The 25,853-nt window shown below is 38.6% G+C and overlaps 2 protein-coding genes across 3 annotated transcripts; both read right to left on the reverse strand.

Annotated features, from left to right (window-relative positions):
- Positions 1-4,344: 4,344 nt before the first annotated feature.
- LOC306874844 (5-hydroxytryptamine receptor 3C-like) lies at positions 4,345-14,653 on the reverse strand. The gene is made up of 10 exons (XM_079425125.1): positions 14,536-14,653; positions 13,919-13,982; positions 13,368-13,540; positions 12,830-12,874; positions 12,635-12,741; positions 8,188-8,357; positions 7,931-8,097; positions 7,542-7,752; positions 7,162-7,377; positions 4,345-5,870 (listed from the first exon to the last, which is right to left on the reverse strand). The coding sequence occupies exons 1-10, from the start codon at positions 14,566-14,568 to the stop codon at positions 5,575-5,577; spliced, it is 1,482 nt and encodes a 493-aa protein (XP_079281251.1). The 5' UTR covers positions 14,569-14,653; the 3' UTR covers positions 4,345-5,574.
- Positions 14,654-15,957: 1,304 nt separating this feature from the next.
- Positions 15,958-25,817, reverse strand: LOC306875354 (5-hydroxytryptamine receptor 3A). Of its 2 annotated transcripts, none has more exons than XM_079425859.1 (10): positions 25,699-25,817; positions 25,533-25,596; positions 24,953-25,125; positions 24,574-24,618; positions 20,583-20,689; positions 20,280-20,449; positions 20,020-20,186; positions 19,486-19,696; positions 19,047-19,238; positions 15,958-18,042 (listed from the first exon to the last, which is right to left on the reverse strand). In XM_079425859.1, the coding sequence occupies exons 1-10, from the start codon at positions 25,726-25,728 to the stop codon at positions 17,744-17,746; spliced, it is 1,458 nt and encodes a 485-aa protein (XP_079281985.1). In that variant the 5' UTR covers positions 25,729-25,817; the 3' UTR covers positions 15,958-17,743. The 2 variants fall into 2 exon arrangements, with proteins under 2 accessions (XP_079281985.1, XP_079281986.1); XM_079425860.1 differs by having other exon boundaries at positions 15,958-18,039; positions 25,699-25,725.
- Positions 25,818-25,853: the final 36 nt, after the last annotated feature.

The raw sequence follows: 25,853 nt of genomic DNA on the forward strand, positions 1-25,853 counted from the left end.
GGACGATCTAATATGTGACAACCGTTAGAGCAATAAACAGGACAAAAAATAATGAAATAGTTCATTGAAATTAAAACTTCTGAACAAACTGAAGGTGACACAAACATGGTAAATGAGTTCATCCCAACTGTCCAATCCATCCATGTTAAAGTATGATGAGTTGGAGGATTTTGTGGCGATCATGTCAGTCAGTTGCCATTCTCCTTTAGTCTCCATGTACTGTAGAGATTTTTTGAGTGTGGCCTCCACTGGCTCCAAAAACAATATCTGAACATCTCGAACTGTAGAGGGAGAAATCGATTTGCATTAGTTCCAAGTGGCTGTCAAAAGACTGTTTAATGTGTAAAACTAAGTTTATAGGTTTGAGACACACAAATTGCCAAATCCAAACAAATTGCACATTTTGTATTGCTTCCTTAAATTAGAACTGAACTGAAATTGGAACTTTAATGGACAGCCTAAAAAAAATACTTACTTGTATGCTTGTAAGAGCCAAATGTGATCGTGCAGTTTTGAATGTCAAAAGGAAAGGTGTAGATGTCTAGGTTGCAGGAGCTTATCACATGGATTGGCAGACGATCTTCTGCTTTGCCGTTGTTGTAAAGATAAAGGTAATAGGTCTTTGGGGCTTGGTTGTCACTTATGCTGCAATTAAATAGGACAGCATGTCACAGACAGCCACAACAGTTATGCTTATTATTGCAGCAATAAAAAAAAAAAACGCTGTTGAATCTATAGCAGCCATAGAACCACTTATGGGAAAGTTGAAAATGTTATAATTTAATTTAATATAACAAAAATATAATTTTGTTTAGAACTGAAAAGTTTGGCCGTAACATTGGTTTTGATAGATTTGGAATGGCATACCAAATCAAACATTACTCAGTTTTTCTATGTCGGCCATGTTGGATGTCTTTAACAGGCGTCTCAAACCCTGCTTATACTGCAGAGTTCAGCTCCAACCCTAATCAAACATACCTGAACCAGCTAATCAGGGCTACTTGGAGCCTACTTGGAGCTCTAGAAGCAGGGTTAGAGAACCCTGGTTTTTAGTGAGTAATTAAAGATTCATTAAAAATTCATTTTGCCTATGTTGCGCTTGGCCCATTAATTGCTGCTTGCAGCTATTTCTTAAGTTAAAGTTGTAGAATAGTAAAAGCTTATATAATAACCTTATGTAATGGTTTGATTTTTAAATCTGTATTTTGGAACTCACAATTCATTGATGATAACATCAGGCCTCCAGAGTTTTTTTCTTGGCAGTGTGATACGGTCTGTTCCACATTCAACGGGATCCCAGCTCAAACCCTCAATAGTCCAGTCCTTCAATACACCAATGTCATTACCGATTAGCTTTTACTTATATAATACAAATATCAAAATATTTTATTATTTTTAATAATACTATATTTATAATACAACATTATAGATTTAAGTAATTGAAGGCAAAGAATAAATGGCAAGGTAACAGTTCATAATAGATAGATCTCTTACAAACTGCAGCCAAATAAATGAATCCAAGATTTGGGCTTTCTCATCCTGAAAGGGAAAACATTCACAATTCTTATGGAGCTATTTAGATATGTAATATGATTGCATATTTGGTATTTTTGGATATTTTCTCACCACATCTAAAACTGCATACAATATGAAACCCAAATGGATCTTTGTAGGTGTCCTTGGATTAATAACTGGCCGCATTTCGGTTTTGTTGAAGACACTCTCTCTGAGCGCTTGTAGGAGAGACTCTGCAGTCGGCTGGGAGCAGTTTATAGTGTCTGCAGATCTCATGAGAGCAGCTGTGTTTCAGACCCAAAGAAAGAAGGGAGTGCAAAGCGATATGCTTATTAAACCAAAAAGATGGATTACTGTCCTAGAGGCCATGAGCACCAGGCACTTTTTTATGATTTGCGCATATTTTGGACTTAGTGAACTGATTCTTACATTGCATAATGAAGCAGATGAAGATGAAATGTGTTATAGAAGATTGGCAGTTCATTGTTTAGCCTGCAATGACAAACATGTTTCTGAATTCATAACAACCAAATCTCTAATAAATCAACAAGTAGGGTTCTTGAACACAGTTGGACCTTTTGGACTAATCAATCAACAGTTTGATCAGACCAGACCTACATGAATATTTCCTTACGAGTTATATCTACAAAATGCAAATAAGATTTGGACCTAGTATTCAACCAGTTTACTTATGATAGGCAAATGAAGGTCCACATTAAGATTTAGAGGTTACCATAAATATACTAAACATATACCAGAAACAGTTTTCACTTTGCTAGAAATTGCTAGTAAATTTACAGTTAATTACAAAGAATCATCTCAATGAACAATTTTTTTTTTACAATGAATTAAACAAGAAATTTTGAAGAAGAAAGACTGGAATAGTATTTTCTTGTAATACCCCAATAATCTTGTATTTACAGCTTTGAAAACATATTTTAGACATACAGTTCATGAAATGCAAATTAAAAAAAAATATTTTTGGTAGGAATAACCTGTCACACTTTATTTTAAGGTCCAAATCTCGCCAACTATGACTATTAACTATTAACCATTAACTTAATCTTGCCTCAATCAACTCATAATTAGCTGCTTATTAACTATAGTAATAATTTTCAGCTTGGAACCAGGCCTTTTTATTAATTACCAAATCTTACCTTGAATGTTGACAGAAGTTCTATATCCATTAAGTTCTTGGTCAGTGTTGTGACTTACTGGGCCCCACAGATTTTCATTTCAGAATCATTTCTCAGTTTGACAGATAATGAGTTAGAATGGTGTGTATGTATCATAAATACAAATAACTGATTTGCTTAGGCAAATGAATTATTCATTGGAGACACAAGCCCAACATGCAAAATATCAAACGTGTGTCAAAATAAATGTGGCGGTAACTGGGGTCTGTGGTGGAGCATACTTTTGCATGCTTAAAGCTGAGGTTAAGAAACGTGGCATTGTCTCAAATTGTGGTATAGATATGACATTAATAATGCACGGTGCGACACAAAATACGAAAGTCTCCCTCTTTTACATCACATTTCCATTTAATGCTTACGCACTTTCCAGGTTAATGAAACACCAGTTACCGTACACTATCAATAACAGATATACAAACAATTATATCTTAAAAGTACTTTAGAACAGTGATTTACACATTATTTGATCTCACTATTTTAGATAATGTCACCCTTGTCTCTTTAGAGAAAAATCAGTGCGTGGAAATTGCAATGGAAACTATATATAGATAAAACCAAAATGCTAAAAGCCAATTTTAGCAAAAACATTATATATTAAACTAATCCAGGGTTAGTCAACTTACATTCAAGTGTTTGACAAGCCTCGTATAGAATCCCATTGATCAAAACATCATGTGATAGTGTTTCTAGTCATTATTTACACAAACCCCCCTGATCTTTTGGTGACAATATTTCTTTTCTTGCTGCTCTAGGATTATTACAAATTGAAATGAGACTTAATGATTTGCAAATTGTTTTGTAAATTAATCTGTTTATCTACCTATTAAATGTAATTGTTTGACACCCTTGTACAGTACATGTGACACACTACACATAAATCAAGAAGAATAATGTAAAGTTTTAAACTAGACTGAATATAGATGCACGGTAACACTTTAAAATAGGGAACACTTATTCACTATTAACTAAGACTTTTCCCTCAATAAATTCCTAATTTGCTGCTCATTAATAGTTAATACGTTTAGGTATTGGGTAGGATTAGGGATGTAGAATAAGGTCATGTAGAATAAGGCATTATTATATGCTCAATTACTACTAATAAATGGCTAATAATCTAGTAATATGTATGCTAATATGCAACTTGACCCTAAAATAAAGTGTTACCAGATGCACAAATAAAAATGTTTTCTCAAATGTCCAACTCCTATTCTAACATATGCAAACAGATGACACTCCATATTAATGGTTTTCAGATATCAATCAGTTCCATTTAATACAGTATGCGCCATAATTTCCATCAAACATATTTTTGCCTCTTAATGCTGAAGGCATATGAATTCAGAAATATCTTTAGATAAAATGTAGTCCTTATTAACAATAAAAAAATACTAAAATAAAATGCCATCCATCAGCATAATGCAAGTCATGTCTTCCTTTGGGAGTGGTTAGTACTATCCTAATTTTCATTAAATTATAATCATACATATGTGGATTAAGGATGGATTATGAGGAGAAGATAAGGTGGTGTAAAGATTCATGTTTTGTGGAAACCCACTTGACATCCTCGAATCTCATTTAAAAGGTCATGGTCAAACTCTTAATTGGCATTTTTCCTAGTTTTATTTTTTTTCTTATGAACACAGGTCCTTGAAAATCAGTGACACAGTTCAGAAATCATACATTTATTGATTTCCTCTTTTCAAACAACAGCAAGGAGGAGTTTATTTTTGTCATATTTCAGCCATTCCCAACTTCCTAAGTGCTAGAATCTATAATCAGTGTTTCACGAAAGACCCAAAAGATGTGGGTAAAATCATGAACACGTAGATGAAATCATGAACTTTATCTATATATAAACACCCATTAATATACAGTGATCTAAAAGTGCATAGCCATATATAGCACATAAAAATAATATTTTTATAATTCGTTCATAGTTTCCAGTTATTTTTCCATGCTACTCATCCTTTGGCAATTGGAATAACAACAAAACAAACAAGTACGAAAGTACAGAACAGAACATTTTCAGAAAACATTGCAGACAATTTGATTTAATAATTGGTGACTTGTATTTACAGGTTCAGTTATCATAAACACTGATCAGCTACAGCATTTAAACACCTGCCTAATATCACATAGTTCCCCTCGTGCTGCCAAAACAGCTCTAAAGCATCAAGGCATGGACTTCATAAGACGTCTGTACGTGTCCTGTGGTATTTGGCACCAAGCAAGGATCTTTAATACCTACGTGTTGCAAGGTGGGGCCTCCGTGGATTAGATTTGTTGGTCCAGCACATTCCATAGATGCTCAATCGGATTGAGATCTGGGAATTTGTAGTCCAAGGCAACACCTTGAACTCTTTATCATGTTCCTCAAACTCTTCTTGAACAACTTTTACAATGTGGTGGGGTGCTTTATCCTGTTGGAAGAGGCCAATGCCATCAGGAACACCATTGCAACGGAGAAGTGTATGGGGTCTGCAACAGTCTTTAGGTGTCAAAGTAATATCTATGATTGCCAGGACCCAAGGTTTCCCAGCAAATCTCATCAGTAAAGCCGGCTCTGTGATTGGTAGTAAATCGCCATCACGTACTTTCAAATGGAGCGGCATTTACTACACAGAGCCATAGTTCACTGACAAGCTAGGCAATATCTCGTTCATAATTGAATGCGATTCATCTGCGATCATAAACGCGATATTGCCCAGCTTGTCAGTGAACTGCAGCTCTGTGTAGTAAATACTGCTCCATTTGAAAGTAATCCGTGTTAATATCAGTTAATATAATTAGTGTTATTCACTTCACCTCTCAGGGGTTTTAATGTTGTGGCTGATCAGTTTACACATAGTTTTATTTGGTTTATTTATATTAAAGATGCTGATTTTTTGTACCAGCACATCCAAAATACCAAAATAGTGATGAAACTTACTGAGAGAAACAAAATGTAAAGGCAGAAAAACAAGCGGTCTATGACTTGTCCCAAATGCATCCACTCCTCTGTGCGCTCATCAGTTGTCAAATATTTTTCAACTTGCTGATGGATGGATAGTAACTCGTGGCTTATCTTCTTAAGTTCCAGAAGAGTGGGTGTCTTATGTATTGCTTCCCTCTGTAGGGTTTCAACTGCAGGATCACAGCATTTGGTCTCAGTTTGGTGCTCTACAGGTACAAGAGAAGTTATTGAACAACGCCCTTTTTACCTTGTCAAAAACACTTCTGTTCACAGTGACCCAATTTGTTGATAATTATCTGAGTGTCACAAATTCAGCATGATCACCGCACACTGTGTTTGCTTCTATGACCTACGTCTACTAACTAGCCAATAAAAATGTAAATGGTGTGAAATGGCATGTTGATCAACGCAACATGGTGCTAAAACTTAAAACTGCTTACATCAAACTCTTTCGCAGCTTCCTCGTTTTTTCAGCACACATAAACAGCACAACTGCCAAACTGTGGTTCGTCATGCTCTTTTTGTTTACTGCTAGCGCATACTGATGACGTTTTATTCTTATATAGTAACAGCCTACGAGTCACTAGGTTTCATCATCGTAGAGTCTGCATACATGTTGTACACGAGTTTATTAGGTCCATGTCGCACAGTATGATTTGAAAAGATCTTATAAGTTTGCTGAAACTGCACAGTCTTAGAAGGCATTACGACTCTTAATGCCTGCATTACAACTTTTACGACTCTTAAGAGTATTTACATTGGAAGTGTTTGTACAGCGTCACAGCAGTGGTGTCAAACCGCCTTATGTTTTACATACCGCCACTTTTACATCCAACTACAAAACACCTGCATTGCATACAAGTAGGGTGACCAGATGAGATTGGTTGAAATTCGGGACGGGGGGGTAATGAATAACGAATAATAAAGATAATGAATTTCAAACGAAAGTGACTGAACCGATCATGTTTTTATTAATATAAGTAGCCTACATATACATATAATTTTATATAATATAGAAGTAACGTTAGGCTATTTTTATACTTCAAACTGAAGTTAATGAACCAAAAAAAAACAAAACAAGATGCTGCAGCCAATGAGCAGCCGGCGGGGGCTGGTTGCCAGGCTGCAGGATGACTCAACCTCGCTCCACGGACAGTTTTTTATGTTTTATCAGACAATAACTATTTAAGATTTTGCTTCAGTATAATTTTCGGGACAATTAGAGCGGGATTCGGGACAGCAGCTTAGATTTCGGGACTGTCCCGAATGTCACCCTACATACAAGTCATAGTTGTCGCTACAGCCACTCAAGCGCAGAAAAAATGGAGGACAGCATACAACTGAGGGCGTAAATGTGCTACTACGGTCTCTAATAGAGTACTCTTAAATAAAATTTGGAATACTTAAGATGAACAAAATATTCTTAATTTTGGCTGCTCCTGTTAGGAGTTGCCACAGCTGATCATTCATTTAATAAACAAAACTAGATAGACTTACTAAATTTTACATGGGACGAATCACCTTCAAGATCACAGTTTTGGTTACTGGGTTTCTTGCTTAAACAAACAAGTCTGGCGACATAGTTGAGGAAAAGCGCCTTGGCCCATTGAGGTACAGGTCCATAGCAAATGGAGCCACACTGGATATTAGTGATGAGGATTGTCTCCAGAAGACTGGACACCATCAGAGCAAAGCAGAGGGAGAAAAACACATCTGGAAAGAGATTGAGTTTAAAAGAGAGGTAATAAACTAGAGAAGAAAAAGGCGCTTTAAAACTGTCGTAACCAGCAGTGACTGCGATGAGTAACAAGAAAACCTACATGTCACGTGGCTGGTTAGAATACAGTAAAATGCTACAACAAAGCTTCTATACAAACTTATGAGAGGTAAGGAGTTTCCAGTCACGGGCAGCAGGTCGTTCATTAGCAGCAGGAATACAGTGTAACCAAAAATGAGGGTCATTTTGAAGGCAGAACGATCCACGTTTTGGGGAGGCAGAAGAAAGCTGAACAGATCTACAGTAATAAGGAAGCAGCTGGGAATCAGGAGGTTCACCACGTACATGGTGGGTCGGCGGCTGAGAATGACCTGAATCATAAAAATATTTTAATGTAAATGTGAATCATGTAAATCACTTAAAAATTAATTTAAGTGATTTAATTCCAATAAAAAATAAATGTAAAAATGTTTAAATAAAATTCAAGATTTTTTTTTTTTCAATTTATCCTTATACAAGTTATACAATTGAATCAATTTGTGTCCATACATGGTAAATGAGTGCATCGAAAGTAAAAATGAGCTCTTCTGGAAGCATCTGAAGTTTCTCAGCATGCATGTTGACAAGCTCCCACTCTCCTTTAGTTTTCAGCACAGATAAAGAATTTTGAAGAGTTACCTCCACTGGTTCAACAAAGAACAATTGAAGATCCACTGCTGTAGAAAATGCCAAACCAATGAGATATAATGGGATTATGAAGTTAGGAGTTATAATTAATAATGCATCCTTCAGTCGTGCCAACTTACCAGTGAGCTTGTATGAATTAAAGGTGAATGTGCAGTTTTGAATATCAAATGGAAAGGTGTAGATGTCCATGTTGCAGGAACTGATCACATGAATGGGAAGATCATCCATTACCCAACCAGTATGTTCAACATAGAGGTAGTGTGTTTCTGGGGATTTACTTTCATCCATGCTTTAAAATAAAATGTACTCGGTTACTAACGTAACCTCGGTTCCCTTAGATACGGGAACGAGTACTGCGTCGCTAGACGATATGGGGAAAACTCCTTTTCTCCGAGGACTGAAGACTTTTTCAATCACGCAGTGTGACTGCACGGCCATTGGTTCGTGCAGTAAATAAAAACGAACCAATGGCTCGTCAGCGGCACTGCATGAGCCTATGGCGGCAAAGCCCGCCAGAGCCCGCCAAAAGGGGCGGGGTCATCTGGCTATATAAGCGGGCGCTTCGCCATAGGAAAACAGGCCAATTCGACTGAAACGACAACCTGAGTCGTGCAGCTGCATGGCATGACATAGTACGCAGTACTCGTTCCCGTATCTAAGGGAACCGAGGTTACGTTAGTAACCGAGTACGTTCCCTGTCGATACTTCACTCGTACTGCGTCGCTAGATGCTATGGGGAACAAATACAATCCTGCCATGCCATGAAGAGAAACGACAAACTAAAACTGGCCTTGAGCAATAAGGCTCAGAGGGACCAATTATGAGCAGGAAGAATCCTGCAGGAGGCATGAGGACCGAACTCTTAGAGGTCAGTCCAGCCTAGAAATCGTTTCAACGGTCATAAGTACAGCCTCAGCACCAGGAATGGGGCCAAGAGCGTTCTTGGAGAATCAGGCAATGCCTGAGGGGACCGCTTAAGACAGGCGTGTGCCCTCTAAGCAGAGAGAACCCGAGCCTGTAAGGCTGGGACATCCAAGTTATAGAACCTGGCAAATGTGGACGGCGAGGCCCAGCTGGCCGCCGCACAAATGTCTGCCATGGACACACCACTAGACCACGCCCAAGAAGAGGCCACGCCTCTAGTGGAATGGGCTCTCACTCCAATGGGGCTCTGGAGGCCCAGGGAGGAGTATGCTAGTGCAATAGCGTCAACTAACCATCGAGATATCCTGTGCTTTGTGACCGGAGACCCCTTGGTGCGGCCGCCAAAGCAGACAAAGAGTTGTTCCGTCTGCCTAAAGGGCGCGGAACGCTCAATGTAATTTTCAATGCCCTGACCGGGCAGAGAAGGTTGAACTCTCGGTACTCCTCAGAAGAGGGGAGTGCAGAAAGCGTAATAACCTGGGCCCTAAACGGAGTGTAGAGCGCCTTAGGGACATAGCCGTGTCTTGGCTTTAGGACGACCTTAGAGTCGTTAGGCCCAAACTCAAGACAGGCAGGGTTTACAGAGAGAGCCTGCAAGTCACCTACTCGCTTCACCGATGCTAGCGCTAGTAGCAGAGCGGTCTTGAGCGACAGTGTTTTTAAGCTTGCAGATTGTAGTGGCTCAAAAGGAGGGCCCTTAAGGGCTCTCGGGACCGTGGGCAGGTCCCATGCAGGGACTGTGAGGGGTCAGGGCAGATGGAGCCTCCTAGAAACTCTCAGGAAATGGACAACCAGGTTGTTCCGGCCCACCGACTGTCCGGCTATAGGAGCGTGAGAACCTACTATAGCTGCCACGTAGACTTAGCGTGGAAGGGGCGCGGCCCTTATCCAACAGCTCTTGTAGATATGACAATATCACTGATATGTCACATGTTGTCGGGTCCTCACCGCGGGCTTGACACCAGGCGGAGAAAATCGACCACTTAAGGGCATAGAGGCGTCTCGTGGACGGGGCTCTAGCCTGTTTAATGTTATTCAGGACATTCTCGGGGAGATCTATTGAGTCCCATCGAGTGCCCATAGATGCAGGTCCCACACCTCAGCTGGGGGTGCCAGATCGTTCTGTTTGCCTGAGAGAGGAGGTCTCGTCTCAGGGGAATGGGCCATGGAGCCGCTATTAGCAACTGAGATAACTACGGGATCCAATGCTGGTTCTTCCAGAGTGGGGCCAATAGAAGCACTCTGTGCCTGAATTCCCTGATTCGCCTGCTTACTTGAGGAATCAGAGCAATCGGGAGAAAAGCATATAGAAGGAGGTTGGGCCATTCGTGGGCCAATGCGTCCTCGGTCTTCGAAAAGTAAATTTGGCAGTGAGAGTTGTCTTTGGAGGCGAAGAGGTCGACCTCTGCCCTGCCAAAGATTTGCCAGATTTCTTGAACCGTCTGTGGGTGGAGCATCCACTCCTCTGAGGGGACGTTGTTCTGAGAGAGCATATCTGCTCCTTGGTTCAGCACGCCGGGCACATGAGCTGATCTCAGTGAACGCAGGTTGAGATGTGCCCATACTAAGTGGTGCTCTGCCATCTCGAAAAGGCGTTTCGAGGTGAGCCCGCCCTGGTGATTTATGCATGACACCACCGTCATGTTCTGCCGTGTGGCCAGAACACGATCTGGCGAGACTTTCGCCGTCATGCGGGCTGAGATGAAAACTGTCCCCAGGAACGAAGTTCGTTGGCTGGGGGACAGGGAGCTCCTGGCCAAATTGATCCTGAGTCCCAGGTCCAAGTGACTGAGGAGGAGGGACCTGTGGGCTACCAGCTCTGCCTTCGACTGCGCTAGAATGAGCCAGCCGTTGAGGTAATTCAGGACACGGATTCCCATCTGTCTCAGAAGGGAGGAGCAGCATCTATGCACTTCGTAAAAGTGCGGGGAGCTAGAGTCAGCCCAAAGGGCAGGACCATGTATTGATAAGCCACTCCCTCGAATCTCAAGAATCGTCTGTGACGGGGGGGGGGGGGGGGGGGGGGGGGGCTATCTGGATGTGAAAGTAAGCGTCTTTCAGATCCAGCCAAAAGAACCAGTCCTCTGGGCGAATTTGTGAGAGGATCTGCTTCAGTGTAGTCATTCTGAACGGCCATCTCATGAGGGCGCGGTTCAGATGTCTGAGATCGAGGATGGGAAAGAGAAAATTACTTAATTACTTACTTCAGCTTAATAGTGAAAATAGCGCTAGCAGATCAAAGAGCTGCGAGAGGCGCTAATCCTTAGTGCAAACACACCGGCAGATCAAAGCGCTGTGTGCAGAGTGAAACACGCGGGGCTATGCCAGCGCGCAAAAATCACTCGGGCCAGCCCACTCAGCCACGCGATCTCTCAGTTTCCTGAGAGTGAAGCGGGGAAGGCGGGGCCAACCAGCGCAGTATTGTAAGATCTGTATAAAAGGATTGTGCCACTCAATGCGATGAGGAGCGCTGATCCTCACGTGTTAACACACTCTAGCAGATTAAAGTGAACACACGAGATAAACCGGCATGCAATCACTCAAGCCTGATCGCTCGGCTCCGCGAGTTAAGTGTTCCTTCCTCCGAGGTGTCTGGGAGAAGAGGAACATGAAAGCGGGGAAGGCGGTGGGCGCCTTATAGCGAGCGAATCAGGGGCGGCTTTCGGCGAAAGCAGTCTGTTTGTGAGGGAGCAGCTTCAGCGACTCACACACACATCTGTCAAAGATAGCTTTCTACTCCGGTCCGCCCAAGAGGATATAGCCGCTCATGTAACGAGGGGCGGTGATTCTCACGTGTAAAAACACTGGCGGATCAGAGCGCTGTGGTAAGAGTGAGCACGCACGCGGGCTCTTGAGCCGGCGTGAGATCACTCAAAACCGGTTACTTAGCCCCTTAGCTCTATCGTTTCATTCTCCGAGCTTGCTGAGAGAGGAGAAACGGAAGAGCGGAGCTGCCTTACTAGAAGGCCAGCGAGTGGAGAAGAGCGAGACTCATACTCGAGTGAGCATTCTGTCTCAGTGAACGTGCAGCCTGTGTGGGCGTTGCCCACAGAGGTGAAGCGCTCACCGCCCTTCTGCATCGTGCAGAATTCCCTGTGCGAACCACACTTGCAGTGCGACATTTGCAACAACGTCGCTTGAAATTTGCTCTTTCAGAAAATCTTTCAGTCTTGAGTGTCAGCGAAGGGATGATCGTCATCGCTGAAGGAGAATTGATCTGTTTTCCTATGGCGAAGCGCCCGCTTATATAGCCAGATGACCCCGCCCCTTTTGGCGGGCTCTGGTGGGCTTTGCCACCATAGGCTCGTGCAGTGCCGCTGACGAGCCATTGGTTTGTTTTTAGTTACTGCACGAACCAATGGCCATGCAGTCACACTGCGTGATTGAAAAAGTCTTCAGTCCTCGGAGAAAAAGGAGTTTTCCCCATAGTGTCTAGCGACGCAGTACGAGTGAAGTATCGACAGGGAACAAAAGATTAGGAACAATTAATGTTGAAATGTTACAGAGCATTTCTTCTATTGTCCATCATATTTTGAGTCCGTCTCAAATGTACTAAAATGTACTAAATGTACAGGAGACAGATTTCAGATTTATTTGCAGTGTTCAGCATAAAATATAATAGCTTGATATGTTTGAACTCACAATTCATTAATCACAACATCAGGCATCCACAGTTCTTTTCTTGGCAATGAGATTCTATCTGTTCCACATTCAACAGGATCCCAGTTCAAGCCTTCAATATTCCAAAACTACAAACAAACAAAATAAAGTTGCATGAAAAAGCAGGAAATTGCACCACTTTCACAGAAGCCTAAAGACAGGTACAGAAGGACTTACCAAATACACCCAAATGAATGAATCAAATATTTGAGCTTTTTCATCCTGAAAGAAAAAGATTGAGAACATACAACATTTTATCGCTCAATTGCCTGAAGACCTGCTTACGAATGTGTGTCTTATAATGAATTATGGAGTATCATTGCCAAACCAATTCAATTTGACTTCAAAATAAAAACAAACAAACAAACAAACAAACAAACAAAAAGAAAGAAACTTGCATTTAAATGAAAAACTTCAAACAGTCCATTTTTAAAAAAAATCTAAATAAATATTAATGAATACATTTTAAAACCCCAGGGTTCGGTGCTTGGCCCCTTCCACTTTTTGAAATACGCAACCACAGAGCCTCTCCAATTACTGCTATGCAAATTATATGCAGCTCCATTTATCATTCCAGCAAGACAACTCAACAATGTCTGATCGTATTTCTGGCTGTCTCGCCTTTTTAGACTCTTGACACTAATTCTAGAATATGTGGCTTACCGTTTTGTGCTAATTTCCACGTTTGTTTGTCACTGATATTAATTAAACTTACCACACCTAAAATGCCATACAGAGTGAAGCTCAAACTGATGTTGGTGGGAGTTTTCTGGTAATAAACTGGCCTCACATCAGTTTTATCCAAGATGCTGTCCTTCAGGGCAGCTAAAAGAGCATCTGAAGTGGGTTCAGAGCAGTTGATAGTCCCTACAGATTTCATTAACAGAGCTGCAAGAATAAATTAATACATTAAATAAACAGCTTTGAATGAAAAATGAGAAATAAATGTTTTAAAATGTCGTCTAAATTTGAAAAAAGTAGACATGTTATACCATTTTAGACTAGCAACTGAATAATGTAGAAATCATGAGCATTTATCACTTAACATTCATTATTTACTGAACCGAAAAAGAAAAGAAAAAAAAAACCTTTTAAAAAACTCTGCCATTCCTTCAACTTTATTTATGATAAGTATTTTTAAAACAGTATTAAAATCTACACAAACAACTATGTCAAATTTGAATATTACATGACTTACTTTATCAATTAAAAGAATTAACTAAGTGATAAACTTGTATTCTTAATTAAATTTTAGTTTGATCTTACATTGAAAAAGGATACAGTAGATAATGAGCTGGAACTGTGAAATAACAGCTATGAATCCAGCAGCCTATAATGAAGAATAAATAAGTTATTTGTTGAATTATCAAGTATTTTCTTTCACCACATGTAATAAACACATAAATAACAACAGTTAATAGTGAATCTCTAAACCTCTGACAACAGATGCTTTTTTAGCTTATATGTCATTTTACATTTGTCATTATAGAATGTTTACTGTTATTAAATGTGAAAAGAGAAATTTATTAGTTTATTAGAAAAGGTATTTATTTTCAATACAAAAATTTCAAAGACTTGTGAATATTTTATGTTTAGTAATGGACATTTGGACTGAGTGACATTTTACACTACAGTATCTGTATTACATAACGAGTTAAAATAAGAAACAACTAAATGTGTAAACTGTTCCTGGAAGCGATTACATATTAAAAACAGTTCATTGCATATATAATAACACCATAATGTATAGAAGACAAATAATAGCGTATTATTCATAATTATTGTATTAATATTTTATTCAACAATTTGCATGCAGTAGACAGTGTTGAAAATAAACATTTAGAATAATATCAGAAACGTACTATTTTAACGTTATATCTTACCTGTGGTCGTGAGAGCAAAGCTACAGCCATCATCTTCTTAAGAATGTAAAAACAGTTGGCAAAATCTTACAAAATATCTTTAAAAATATTATTAAATCTGCAGTTCCATGTTGTCTGCAAGGATTAAAATAGAGTGACAAACTATATATCAAAACTGATTTGCCTAGATATTTGTCTGTCCCATAGTCTGAGAAGCCAACAACATGCAAAGCAAAAAAAAAAAATGTGGTGTAAACCCCACATTACAAATATGGTGGTTTCTGTGTTTTCCATTTGAAGAGCAAAATGAATAACTGGTAAGGATTAAGAATATATTTACAAATTTTAATGAAACAATAAACAACACAAATCAGTAATAACTAATAAAACCATCTTAGTTTTACAGTTAGCATGGCTTCCTTGACATTTCATAAACCTTATTCACACTGATTAGTTTGTGGTAGCTGACGAATGAAATGTTCATCTTCAGATATTGTTAACCAAATCCTGATAACATAACTAAAAAGTTTAAGTGTTAGTATGATAAAGATACAAATATAAAATTCCAGTTCTGATTTTATCTATAAAAATTCTCTTCATGTAATAAAATTGAGTATTATTATAGCAATTTGAAATGAAATGTGCAAACACAACAAAATGAACAGTCTCGATAGAACATACTGTACATTTCAAATATGATTGAACCTGTTTTGATTCTACTTTCAAAAATGACTCAAATGCAAAATCACTCATGTTGAGTCTTGGTAGTGACTCAAAAGTCTATTTTTAACTTTCAAGTCATAAGAAACAAAACCGAACCTAGTGCATACGCTATCTGTTTTGATTTCCAAAGGCAAGCTTCCAAAGGTCAAATTAAGAGAGATAGTGGACTATAGCAGAATAAATTATAGTATAAATATGTGATTTTAACTGTACATGTACACACAATTAGTATGAGAACCTCCTGATATTTAAGCTAATACCTCATCCAGTATTAGCTGATTGAAATTGCATGAAAACCATCACAAGACACTTATCTGTCATAATGTGTCCATTATCATGTCACTGCATCTGTCACAACTGATCAAGTCTGTGATAGTAGGAATCACAGAAATGAAAAAGAAAGTTAATTTTCATCCCCACCTACTGGAAAACAAGTGCAGATAATGTCAACATGAAATTAACGGACCCTATTTGCATTCGTAATTTTTGGTCATATCCTTATTGTGCATAATCATAAAGTTTAAATTATTAAAGTATAAACTATTAAATAATGAATTATAAAATACAAAATTAAAAGTTTCTTTTAAATATTTTTCTCCAACTCTGAAACAGCTTTTCATTTTCCTACATTTTGTTCTTTCTGACTGAAATAGATTATTTCCACACATATGATTTTTTCTTTATGAAGGAAAAAATAAAACTACATAGTGACAGATAAGCGGCAGTAAAATCATTTTTTTAATCCCAAAAAACATTTTTAGTCTATTTAACACATATTATAGCATTTCATTAAGTTAAAAAGGATTTAAACATTACAGAATTACATTTGTGACATTTTTATTTCCAACAGCTCAATATTGTTGAACATTTATTGAACGGCCTAGCGGTTATTGAACCGCTAGGCCACAGCTCTGATAGGACTAGAAATTTATGATAATTAATTAGCAGTGTAATAAACACAGAAAGTAGAGACAAAAAACAAATACAAAAAGTAAAGAAATTTTGCAGAAAATATTAACTATTAGCCATACAGCAGTATTACATTCCATTAATAAATAGCAATATAGGTTCAGTAGTCATATACACTGCAAAAAGTGAACCTCTGCAGTCGTTTCTTTAAGGAGGTATTTATATCTGATATTACATACAATTCTAGTTTTGTTGTTGTAACCTAGTGCAACCAAGATTATGTAATACAAAACAAGAAGATGTTACATCAATTTGAATCCATTACATTGACCCAACAAACAATTTCCAATCAAACTAAAAATTAACACATTCAAAACACACACACACCTGCTCCATACTGATTAGTGAATTTTGGTTCAATTAGTTGTTGTTTTTTTTAAGTTGCAGCAATGTGAAAATTACAATGGACAGCGCTACTCTTCAGCACAATGGTAACCACTATAAAAAAACAAAACAAAAAAATACTTAAAAATATAACTAAAATGTCACATGACTGGCAGCAAGAAAACATTAAACACTAACAGATCTCTTTCTCACTTATTACAATGCAGTCTAAATTTATTTCTTTCATATTAAACTTCTTATTGAGAATTGAGAACTGAGGTTTAGATGTTGATGTTTTATTGAAAATAATCAAGATGTCACCACTGTGGAGATAAGTGTTTGCTTTAACTGGGCTCTTGATCCTTGAATATTTAACATTCGTTTTCTCTGACTGCTGCAACTGTGTGCTTCTGAAGCACATTTGTTATTTCAACAGTTGTGAGAGAAACTGTAATCAGATGACCTTAATTACTTATTGATGATGACTGAGTGTAGTGGTCAGATTCACAAATCATATCAGGACCCTGATGTCTGAGAATGTTAGCTGTTAGTCTCGTGATGTTATGATAGTCAGATATCGTGAAGAATGAGCTCATGAATCTGAACAATGGTGACAATCAATGCAAACCTTTTTTGTGACTTTAGTAGCTTGTTTTGTGCTGTTCAGAGTTGACTGTCACCATTGTTGAGCTTCATACACAGATCCATGATGTCTGTGAGTCTATGTGACCTTAGCCCAAAAATTTCTGCGTAATGATTTAAAAACTTACAAAATCTGAAAGCAGTACAACACTTCAAAATGTGAAACTAATAAAAGCAAGCAATTTCAGCTGCATCAAATGTATTTTAGAAATGCACATTTAAAGCAACCCGATAAAACTAAAGCTAAAAAGTCAAGGATCAAGAGCCCAACTAAAACAAACACTTATCTTCACAGTGGTGACTTTATAATTGTCAATAAAACATCAACATCTTCACTTAAGTAATTTGATGTAACTGGAGAAATCAAGTTACATCTACTAACAGTTATGCTTCAGTAAAACTTGTTTTTTCAGGTTGGTTGAATTCAGTTATAATCAGTAACCTTAAATCATTTATTTCATTTAAACAAAACCAGTTATTGTAGATGTTAGTAAGTTGAACTGACTAAAACATTCTTTCAGTGTACTGTACTCATCAGCACTCATTCCTATATAGTTTTTTTTTTGTTTATTTATATTAAAGATGCATTTTTATTATACCAGTACAACCAGAAGGCTAAAATAGTGATGAAACTAACTGAAAGAAATACAATATACAGGCACAAAAGCAAGCGGTCAATAACTTGACCCAAAAGCATCCACTCATCTGGGCTCTCATCAGTTTTCAAATGTTTATCAACCTGCTGACGGACGAATAGTAACTCGTGGCTTATTTTCTTCAGTTCCAGAAGAGCAGGTGTTTTAAATGCCGCTTCGCTCAGAGGGTTTTCAACTGCAGGATCACAGCGTCTGGTATCAGTTCTGTGCTCTACTGGCACAAGAGAAGTTGTTGAAATAAATGTATTCTGGTATACAAGCACTCTGAATATTTAATTCTGATTGGCCAGTCGTGGAATTCAGTTATTCATGGAAACACTGTTGATGTTTTCTTAAGCCTGAGACTCACTGCACGATTTTCAAATTTACGATTTCTGATTCGCCACGATTGTTTCACGATGCCAGTCTTTCGTCTGGGACAGCTGAAAATCATGCAGTGCGTCTCGGGCTTTAGAAACACAGCTGTTGATATCTTCCATTTTAGTTTTGTTGCAGTATGCGTCTAGTTCATTGGTCTCAAACTCATGGAGGGCCACAGCTCTGCACAGTTGAGCTCCAACCCTAATCAAACACACCTAATCCAGATAATCGACGTCTTCAGGATTACTAGAAACTTCCAAACAGGTGTGATCTGGAGCTGGTTGGAACTAAATTCTGCAGAGCTGTGGCCCTCCAGGAATTGAGTTTGAGACCACTGGTCTAGTTGCTTGGTTGTTTTTTCAAATTCACATTATTTCACATTCAATTAAGCAAGATAATATACAGTCAGTGATTCATTATCGCAAAACCACAACAGATAGATCAGGTATAGAAGCTTATTTCTGCCACAGAATGAAAAACAAATGTTATTGCGAATTTTCATCTCACTGTTCTGACTTTTTCACTTGCAATCTTGAGTTTATATCTCACAATTCATTAATTTTCTCAGTTCAGAACTGTGAGATAAAATTATAATTCTGAGAAAAAAAATCCAACTGGCAAGATGTTAACTTGCAATTGTGAGATATAGCCTATATAGTCCAAATAGTGGACTTATAAACTTGAAAATGCGAAAAAGTAAGATTAAAAAGTCACAATTTCTGTTTTACATCGGAATTGAGTTTATATTCCGAATTAACTTTAAAAACTCAGAATTGGAAAAAGGATATTTTTTTTTTATGTGATGGAAATAAGCTTCCATAATATGGATCCTGACAAGGAGCGCATGACAAGATTCACCTTCTGGATCACAGTTTTGTTCACTGGGCTTCTTGCTTAAACGAAAAAGTTTGGCGACATGGTTGAGGAAAAGCACCTTGGCCCAGTGAGGTAAAGGTCCATAGTGAGTGGAGCCACACTGGATATTTATGATGACAATTGTCTCCAGAAGACTGGCCACCATCAGAGCCAAGCAGAGGGAGAAAAAAGCATCTGGAAAAACATGGATATACTGCTTCATTAATTAATTGTAATATACTGTATATATTTTAAGGTAATGTATGTTTTCTTAATGTATAATATTTCAATACGTAATATAAGTATATAATGTCTTATAGTTGACTCAAACTGCAACACCAAGAAATATTTTAATACCTAAAAAAACAACACAGTTAACAGTGTTGATGTATGGAGTAGAGAAGACACAAATTTTAATTTATAATGAGACGTCTATACAAACTTATAAGAGGTAAGGAGTTTCCAGTGACGGGCAGCAGGTCGTTCATTAGCAGCAGGAATACAGTGTAACCCAAAATAAGGGTCATTTTGAAGGCAGAACGATCTACGTTTTGGGGAGGCAGAAGAAAGCTGAACAGATCTACAGTAATGAGGAAGCAGCTGGGAATCAGGAGGTTCACCACGTACAGAGTCGCTCGACGCCTGAGGACGATCTAATAAAGGACAAAAGTAATTTAACCAACTTCAATTAGAATGCAATGCATATAATTAAAAACAATTCAACAATTTTCTGAGTTGGTATGAATTCTTACAATTTGATTTGCAGAAAAAAAAAAAAAACTAATCATGAGGGTCCACCCCTAAACCTTAACTCAGTGGAGATTGTATGAAAACATACAAATAAGAGTCATACGAATTTGCTGGCAATTAACCAAAATTTTAAATAGTAATGAATTGCCATGATAGAATGTTTACCTTGACTAACATTATTGTGTAGTTTAAATGTAAGTTTTTAATTAAGTTAAAATAATAATACATAGTAAGTAAGCTTGTCCCGCGAGATATTCATTTCCTGGGGAGGTATTATAGGTTTTTCAGCAAGCATGTCGACCAGCTCCCACTCTCCTTTAGTTGTTATCGCTTCAAGAGAATCTTTGAATGCTTCCTCTACCGGTCTATGAAAGGACAACTGAACATCCAGCACTACAGAGAAGACCAAAAAATGAGAGTTATTGGGGTCATACCACATGGTAGCTGTTATAAGAGAAATTTTACTCTTGAGTCAAGATAACTTACCAGTGTGCTGGTATGAATTAAAGGTGAATGTGCAGTTTTGAATATCAAATGGAAAGGTATAGATGTCCAGGTTACAAGAACTGATGACATGAAATGGAATATCGTCTATTACCTTACCAGTATAATCTACGTAGAGGTAATATGTGTCTGGGACTTTATTTTCATCAATGCTTCAAAGTAAAAAGAGGTATGGGTGTTATGATCTTTCTGGTATACATGCAAAGCGTTGAATTTTTTTAAATAAAAAAGGTTTCCAAAAATCTAGGAATCTAGATTCAGAAATACAGATATGTTTAAACTCACAATTCACTGATGATAACATCAGGCCTCCACAGTTGTTTTCGTGGTATTGAAATTATGTCTGTTCCACATTCAACAGGATCCCAGCTCAAGCCTTCAATATTCCAAATCTACAGAACACAAAATGTCATTATCAGTAAATCCGTAAACATGGATCCAACAGATCTACTACTGGGTCTCCGGCAAGGTCACTATACCATCGAGGCCTACACATATTTCTTCTGTGTGCGGATGAGCCAGCCAAGCCATGTCTGCCAAAAAGCATATGTGACTTCAACTTTGAACAATATGTTGATTTGGCCTTAAGACTTTGTCTTTCTCCTTACACTATGGACTATGGCTCACTGTCCCCCGTGAATCCCAGTAGTTCCCACTCAGCACTCCCAAGACCACTGGTCTCTGTGTTCCCTGGCCTGGTGGTCTCAAGTCCATTGGTCTCTGTGCTCCTTGGCCTAGTGGTTCCAAGTCTGATGGTCTCTGTGCTCCTTGGCCTGGTGGTCCAAAATCAATTGGTCTCTGTGCTCCTTGGCTCGGTGCTCCCAAGTCCATTGATTTCTGTGCTCCCTAGCCTAGTGGTCCCAAGTCTGATGATCTTTGTGCTCCCTGGCTCGGTAATAATAAAATAAACTAAACTGTCCCTGAACTCACTGAGCTCCCTGTCACAGCCATAGAGGCAGCCCCTGAACTCCCTCTCCCCTGTGCTCCCTGTCTCTGCACCCGCCATGACCTACAGATCCCTAGTGGTCTCCAGCTCTACCCTGACTTCCCACTCCGCTGGCCTCACAATGGTTTCCAGCTCTACTCCCAGATAGAAACATATTGTCGGGCCAGCTCCGGCCCATATCCGGCACATGTGGAATGATGATTTGGCCCACATGTGGCGTGGAATGATGGCACTTGGGCGGACCGCTTCTGTTTGCCAGACCTGGGCCAAAAGCGGGCCATAGCAATGCCACATGTCAGCCAAGAGCAAAGAAATAAACCACACTGGACCTTATCTGAGCCACGAATCTTCATATATTATTTATCGAGTCCTCTCAGCTTGTCTAAGTTTGTTAACAAGCTAAATCACTGAAGGAAAGAAGAGAACAGAAAAAAAGAGACAAACAGAAACTCAAGAACTACAATTGCCACAGCCTTAGATGAATTCAGCTGAAGATAAAAGACATTAAATCTCTGAAGATCTCAGCAGAGGAGGATTAAACAGCTCCACAAACAGCATCACCAGCTTCACTTATTACTAACCAGACTGACTTTATTTCTGTTAGAGGTCTACAGAAATTCTTATTGAGAATTAACAGGGGTTTAAATCTAATGTTTGTTTAATTTGATGTCACCATAGTGTTTCCATTAGCTGGGCTCTTATTACTACTATTAACTCTTGTTATAATTAGTGTGTTTTTGCTTGCTGCTGTGTTTATCAAATACATTTGCAGTAGCAAATAAAGAACCAGTTAAAGATAAAGATATAAAAAGTAAACACAACTAATACACAAAGTAATCATAAATCAACACATGAACCTCAAGATTGGTGACAGTAAAAAGTGTAACGCTGCAATGCATGCTGGGTACCATAGTACAAAACTCCCAGCATGCATCACAGCATGAATAAATTATGCAGCTGAATTGTCTTAATGTTTTCTTTAATTCTAACTTTAGTTAATCTATTTATTTTGTATATATAGACTCTGGAGATGAACTAATCAATTCTCTTTCCGGCTCAGGCTGCATTGGTTAAGTGTATGGGGCTGTCACGTGACAAAAGGATGAGACGTTAAACCGAGGTCCTGACTCTCTGTGGTCATTAAAAATCCCATGGCACTTCTCGTAAAGAGTAGGGGTGTAACCCCGGTGTCCTGGCCAAATTCCCTCCACTGGCCCTTGTCTATCATGGCCTCCTAATAATCCCTATACACTTGATTGGCTCTAAGACTCTCTCCTCTCCACCTGTAGCTGGTGTGTGGTGAGCGCACAACTGTACTGCCGTTGTACTGTGGCTGCCGTCGCATCATCCAAGTGGATGCTGCACACTGGTGGTGGTTGAGGAGAGACCCCCCACATGATTGTAAAGCGCTTTGGGTGTACAGCAATACACAATAAAGCGCTATATAAATGCATCATTCATTCATTCATTCATTCATTCAAAAGAACAAACGACTCAAACCCGAGACTCGAGAGGTGAACTAATCAATTCTCTTTCCGGCTCAGGCTGCATTGGTTAAGCGTATGGGGCTGTCACGTGATGAACGAACGACTCAAACCCGAGACTCGAGAGGTGAACTAATCAATTCTCTTTCTGGCTCAGGCTGCATTGGTTAAGTGTATGGGGCTGTCACGTGATGAACGAAAGACTCAAACCCGAGACTCGAGAGGTGAACTAATCAATTCTCTTTCTGGCTCAGGCTGCATTGGTTAAGCGTATGGGGCTGTCACGTGATGAACGAAAGACTCAAACCCGAGACTCGAGAGGTGAACTAATCAATTCTCTTTCTGGCTCAGGCTGCATTGGTTAAGCGTATGGGGCTGTCACGTGATGAACGAACGACTCAAACCCGAAGATTCGGGAGGTGAACTAATTCCAGTACAGGACCCATAGAATGTTGTGCAATTCGCATGCGTGACTGAACGAATCACTCCCCGAGACGACTCGTTCTTCCCGAGTCACATTAAAGATTCGTTCAAAATGAACAAATCGTTCAAGAACGACCCATCACTAGAAACCACATCAAACATCATGTACTGCAAATGTGTCAAACACACTGTCATAGCAATCAACGAAAAACAACAACTAACAACCAGAGTTAAGAGCCCAGCTAATGGAAACACCAGTCACCATTATGGTGACATCAAATGAAACAAATGTTAGATTTTGTAAAATTTAATGTCTTTTATCTTCAGCTGAATTCATCCAAGGCTGTGGCTTAAGTCAGTTGTAGTTCTTGAGTTTCTGTTTGTCTCTTTTTGTCTTCTTTCCTTCAGTGATTTAGCTTGTTAACAAGCTTAGTCAAGATCTGAGGACTCCATAAACAATATATGAAGATTCATGGCTCAGATAAGGTTCAGTGTGGCTTATTTCTTTGCTCTTGGCTGACATGTGGCGTTGCTATGGCCCGCTTTTGGCCCAGAACAGGAGCGGTCCGCCCAAGTGCCATCATTCCACACTACATGTGGGTCAGATCATCATTCCACGTGCCAGATGTGGGCCAGAGCTGGGCTGACATTATAATGCTATCTTGGCTGGCTCCACCATAGTGATTTCCATCTCTTCTGTGGTGTTCTTCAGCTTTACCGGCTCCACTGTAGTCTCTTGCTGTGCTGGCTCCCCAGTGGTTGTCTGTTCCACTGTAGTGGTTCCAAGCTCCACTGCCTCACTGTGGTGGTTCATGGATCTGTCTTCTCTGTCATGATAGTTTTCCTCTGCCAGCTCTGCCTTGGCTTCCCGCTCCACCATTGTTCCCATTGCTCCCCCTGGTCCACCTCTGCTCCTCCACCCTTGTGGACTTTTTGTTGTTGTCCTTCAGTGGGGAATTATGTAATGTTTTGTCTGTTCTCTGTGCTCTTGTTTTATATTCTTTTAGTTTGTAGTTTACCCTGTTCTGTTCCTGTTTCCTGTGCCTTGTTCTGTAGTTATTTTGTAGTCTTTATTGTGATTGGTTACACTTGATATACTCCCCAGGTGTGCCTTTTTATCTGAATAGCCCATGTAAGCCCCACTGTTCTTGTTTTCTTTGATAAGTCTTGTCCTTTCTATGGAAGATTTTGTGTTCGAGCTCTTTGTGTTCTTGGTGTTTTTGGATGTCTGTACTTTTGTTATCTTCGCTACTAAATCTCTAGCTGCAATTGGATCCTGCTCTTACATCATCTCTGAGCCTCCTGCACATTACACCTTTTCACACTTTTGTACTGTTCTCATTTTTAAGTTAAAATGAATCAGTTTCATTACTTTATCAGTTAATAAAATAAGAGCTATTGTTGCAGTTGCAGTATGACTTACCAGATTCACCCAAATGAATGTGTTAAGTTTCTGTGCTTTTTCATCCTGAAAGAAATAAAAAAACTGACTTGATTTTGTCACTATTACAATAAGCAATTGCTATTCATAAACCAGTTGCCAGTATGGTGGGTGTGCAAATTTACTTGAAGTCGTGAAATTATACAATCTTAAGTATTACAGTACATGTAGTAGCAGCAAAATATATGTTTTTAATCCATTGTTTTATAAAATGTAATTTCAAACTGAATTATTTAAAGACCCTTTATATATGTATATGGAATGCAAGATTGGTTGCAAATGGTTGAGCACAGTTTCTAAAGCAATGAATACTGATTTAGTGTGGCCATAATTGAGAATTGTTGGATTGATTAGAACTTACCACATCTAAAATCCCATACAAAGTGAAGCTCACACTGATGTTGGTGGGAGTTTTCAGGTGAATAACTGGCCTTATTTCAGTTTTGCCGAAGATGTTTTCCTTCAGGGCTGTTATGAGACCATCTGTAGTGGGTTCGGAGCAGTTGATGGTCTCTGCAGATTTCATCAGTAGAGCTGGAAGAATAAAATGGCAAATTAAATATTAAAAGTTTTGTCTGTTGTATTGTCACATTCTGGGTTAAAGGAAACCTTAACATGTTGAAACACTATTTTTAGTGTTTTTTATAACATATAAATAACAATTAAAAAAACATGTTATTTATATGTTAATTATATATATTGTAAACATAATTAATAACGTAAAACATCAATGATTACAAAACTATTAATACAAATATGTATATTAATTATAATTTACATTATTTGTAAAGTTGCAAATGTTAATAATGTAAATCACGAATGTTTACTACATTAATATAAATAAAAACATTAAGAGTCATGAATCTAATTATATACAAACTACTGTGGGTTTTTGGTTCTTACATAGAGTATATAAATTTGAAATCTAATTTTTTTCTTACACTGCATGATGAGACAGCAGATAACGAACTGGACATGTGGAAGATTAGCTGTGAATCCAGCAGCCTGTGATAATGGTTTTAACAGACACTGCAATATTATACACTTTAATAAAACACTAAACAATGCTATAAACTATTGCATTACTATTTCATGACTATGTCTTACCTGTGGTCCTGAGAACAAAACTAAAGCCATCACCTGAAGAATGAGAAGGCAGGTAACATTAAAGATGCTATAAAATATATATTAGGTTTTTTTCCTCACAGCTTCATGATCTATGTGAGGACTGAAATGGACACTCAGGCAAACTATATACAAAA

Source organism: Barbus barbus, assembly GCF_936440315.1.
Source record: "Barbus barbus genome assembly, chromosome: 9".
NCBI lineage: Eukaryota > Metazoa > Chordata > Actinopteri > Cypriniformes > Cyprinidae > Barbus > Barbus barbus.

Bases quoted from the DNA above. Each gene is read 5' to 3' on its own strand.
- LOC306874844 (XM_079425125.1), bottom strand. From the start codon at position 14,568: ATGATGGCTGTAGCTTTGCTCTCACGACCACAG. The intron at 7,378-7,541 runs GTTTGTATAGAA...ATCTCTTTCCAG, and splicing joins AAACTCCTTACCTCTCATAA to ATGTGTTTTTCTCCCTCTGC. The intron at 5,871-7,161 runs GTAAGTCTATCT...TTGTACCTGTAG, and splicing joins TTCGTCCCATGTAAAATTTA to AGCACCAAACTGAGACCAAA.
- LOC306875354 (XM_079425859.1), bottom strand. From the start codon at position 25,728: ATGGCTTTAGTTTTGTTCTCAGGACCACAG. The intron at 25,597-25,698 runs GTAAGACATAGT...CCATTATCACAG, and splicing joins TTTTGTTCTCAGGACCACAG to GCTGCTGGATTCACAGCTAA. The intron at 25,126-25,532 runs GTAAGAAAAAAA...TTATTCTTCCAG, and splicing joins CTGCTGTCTCATCATGCAGT to CTCTACTGATGAAATCTGCA.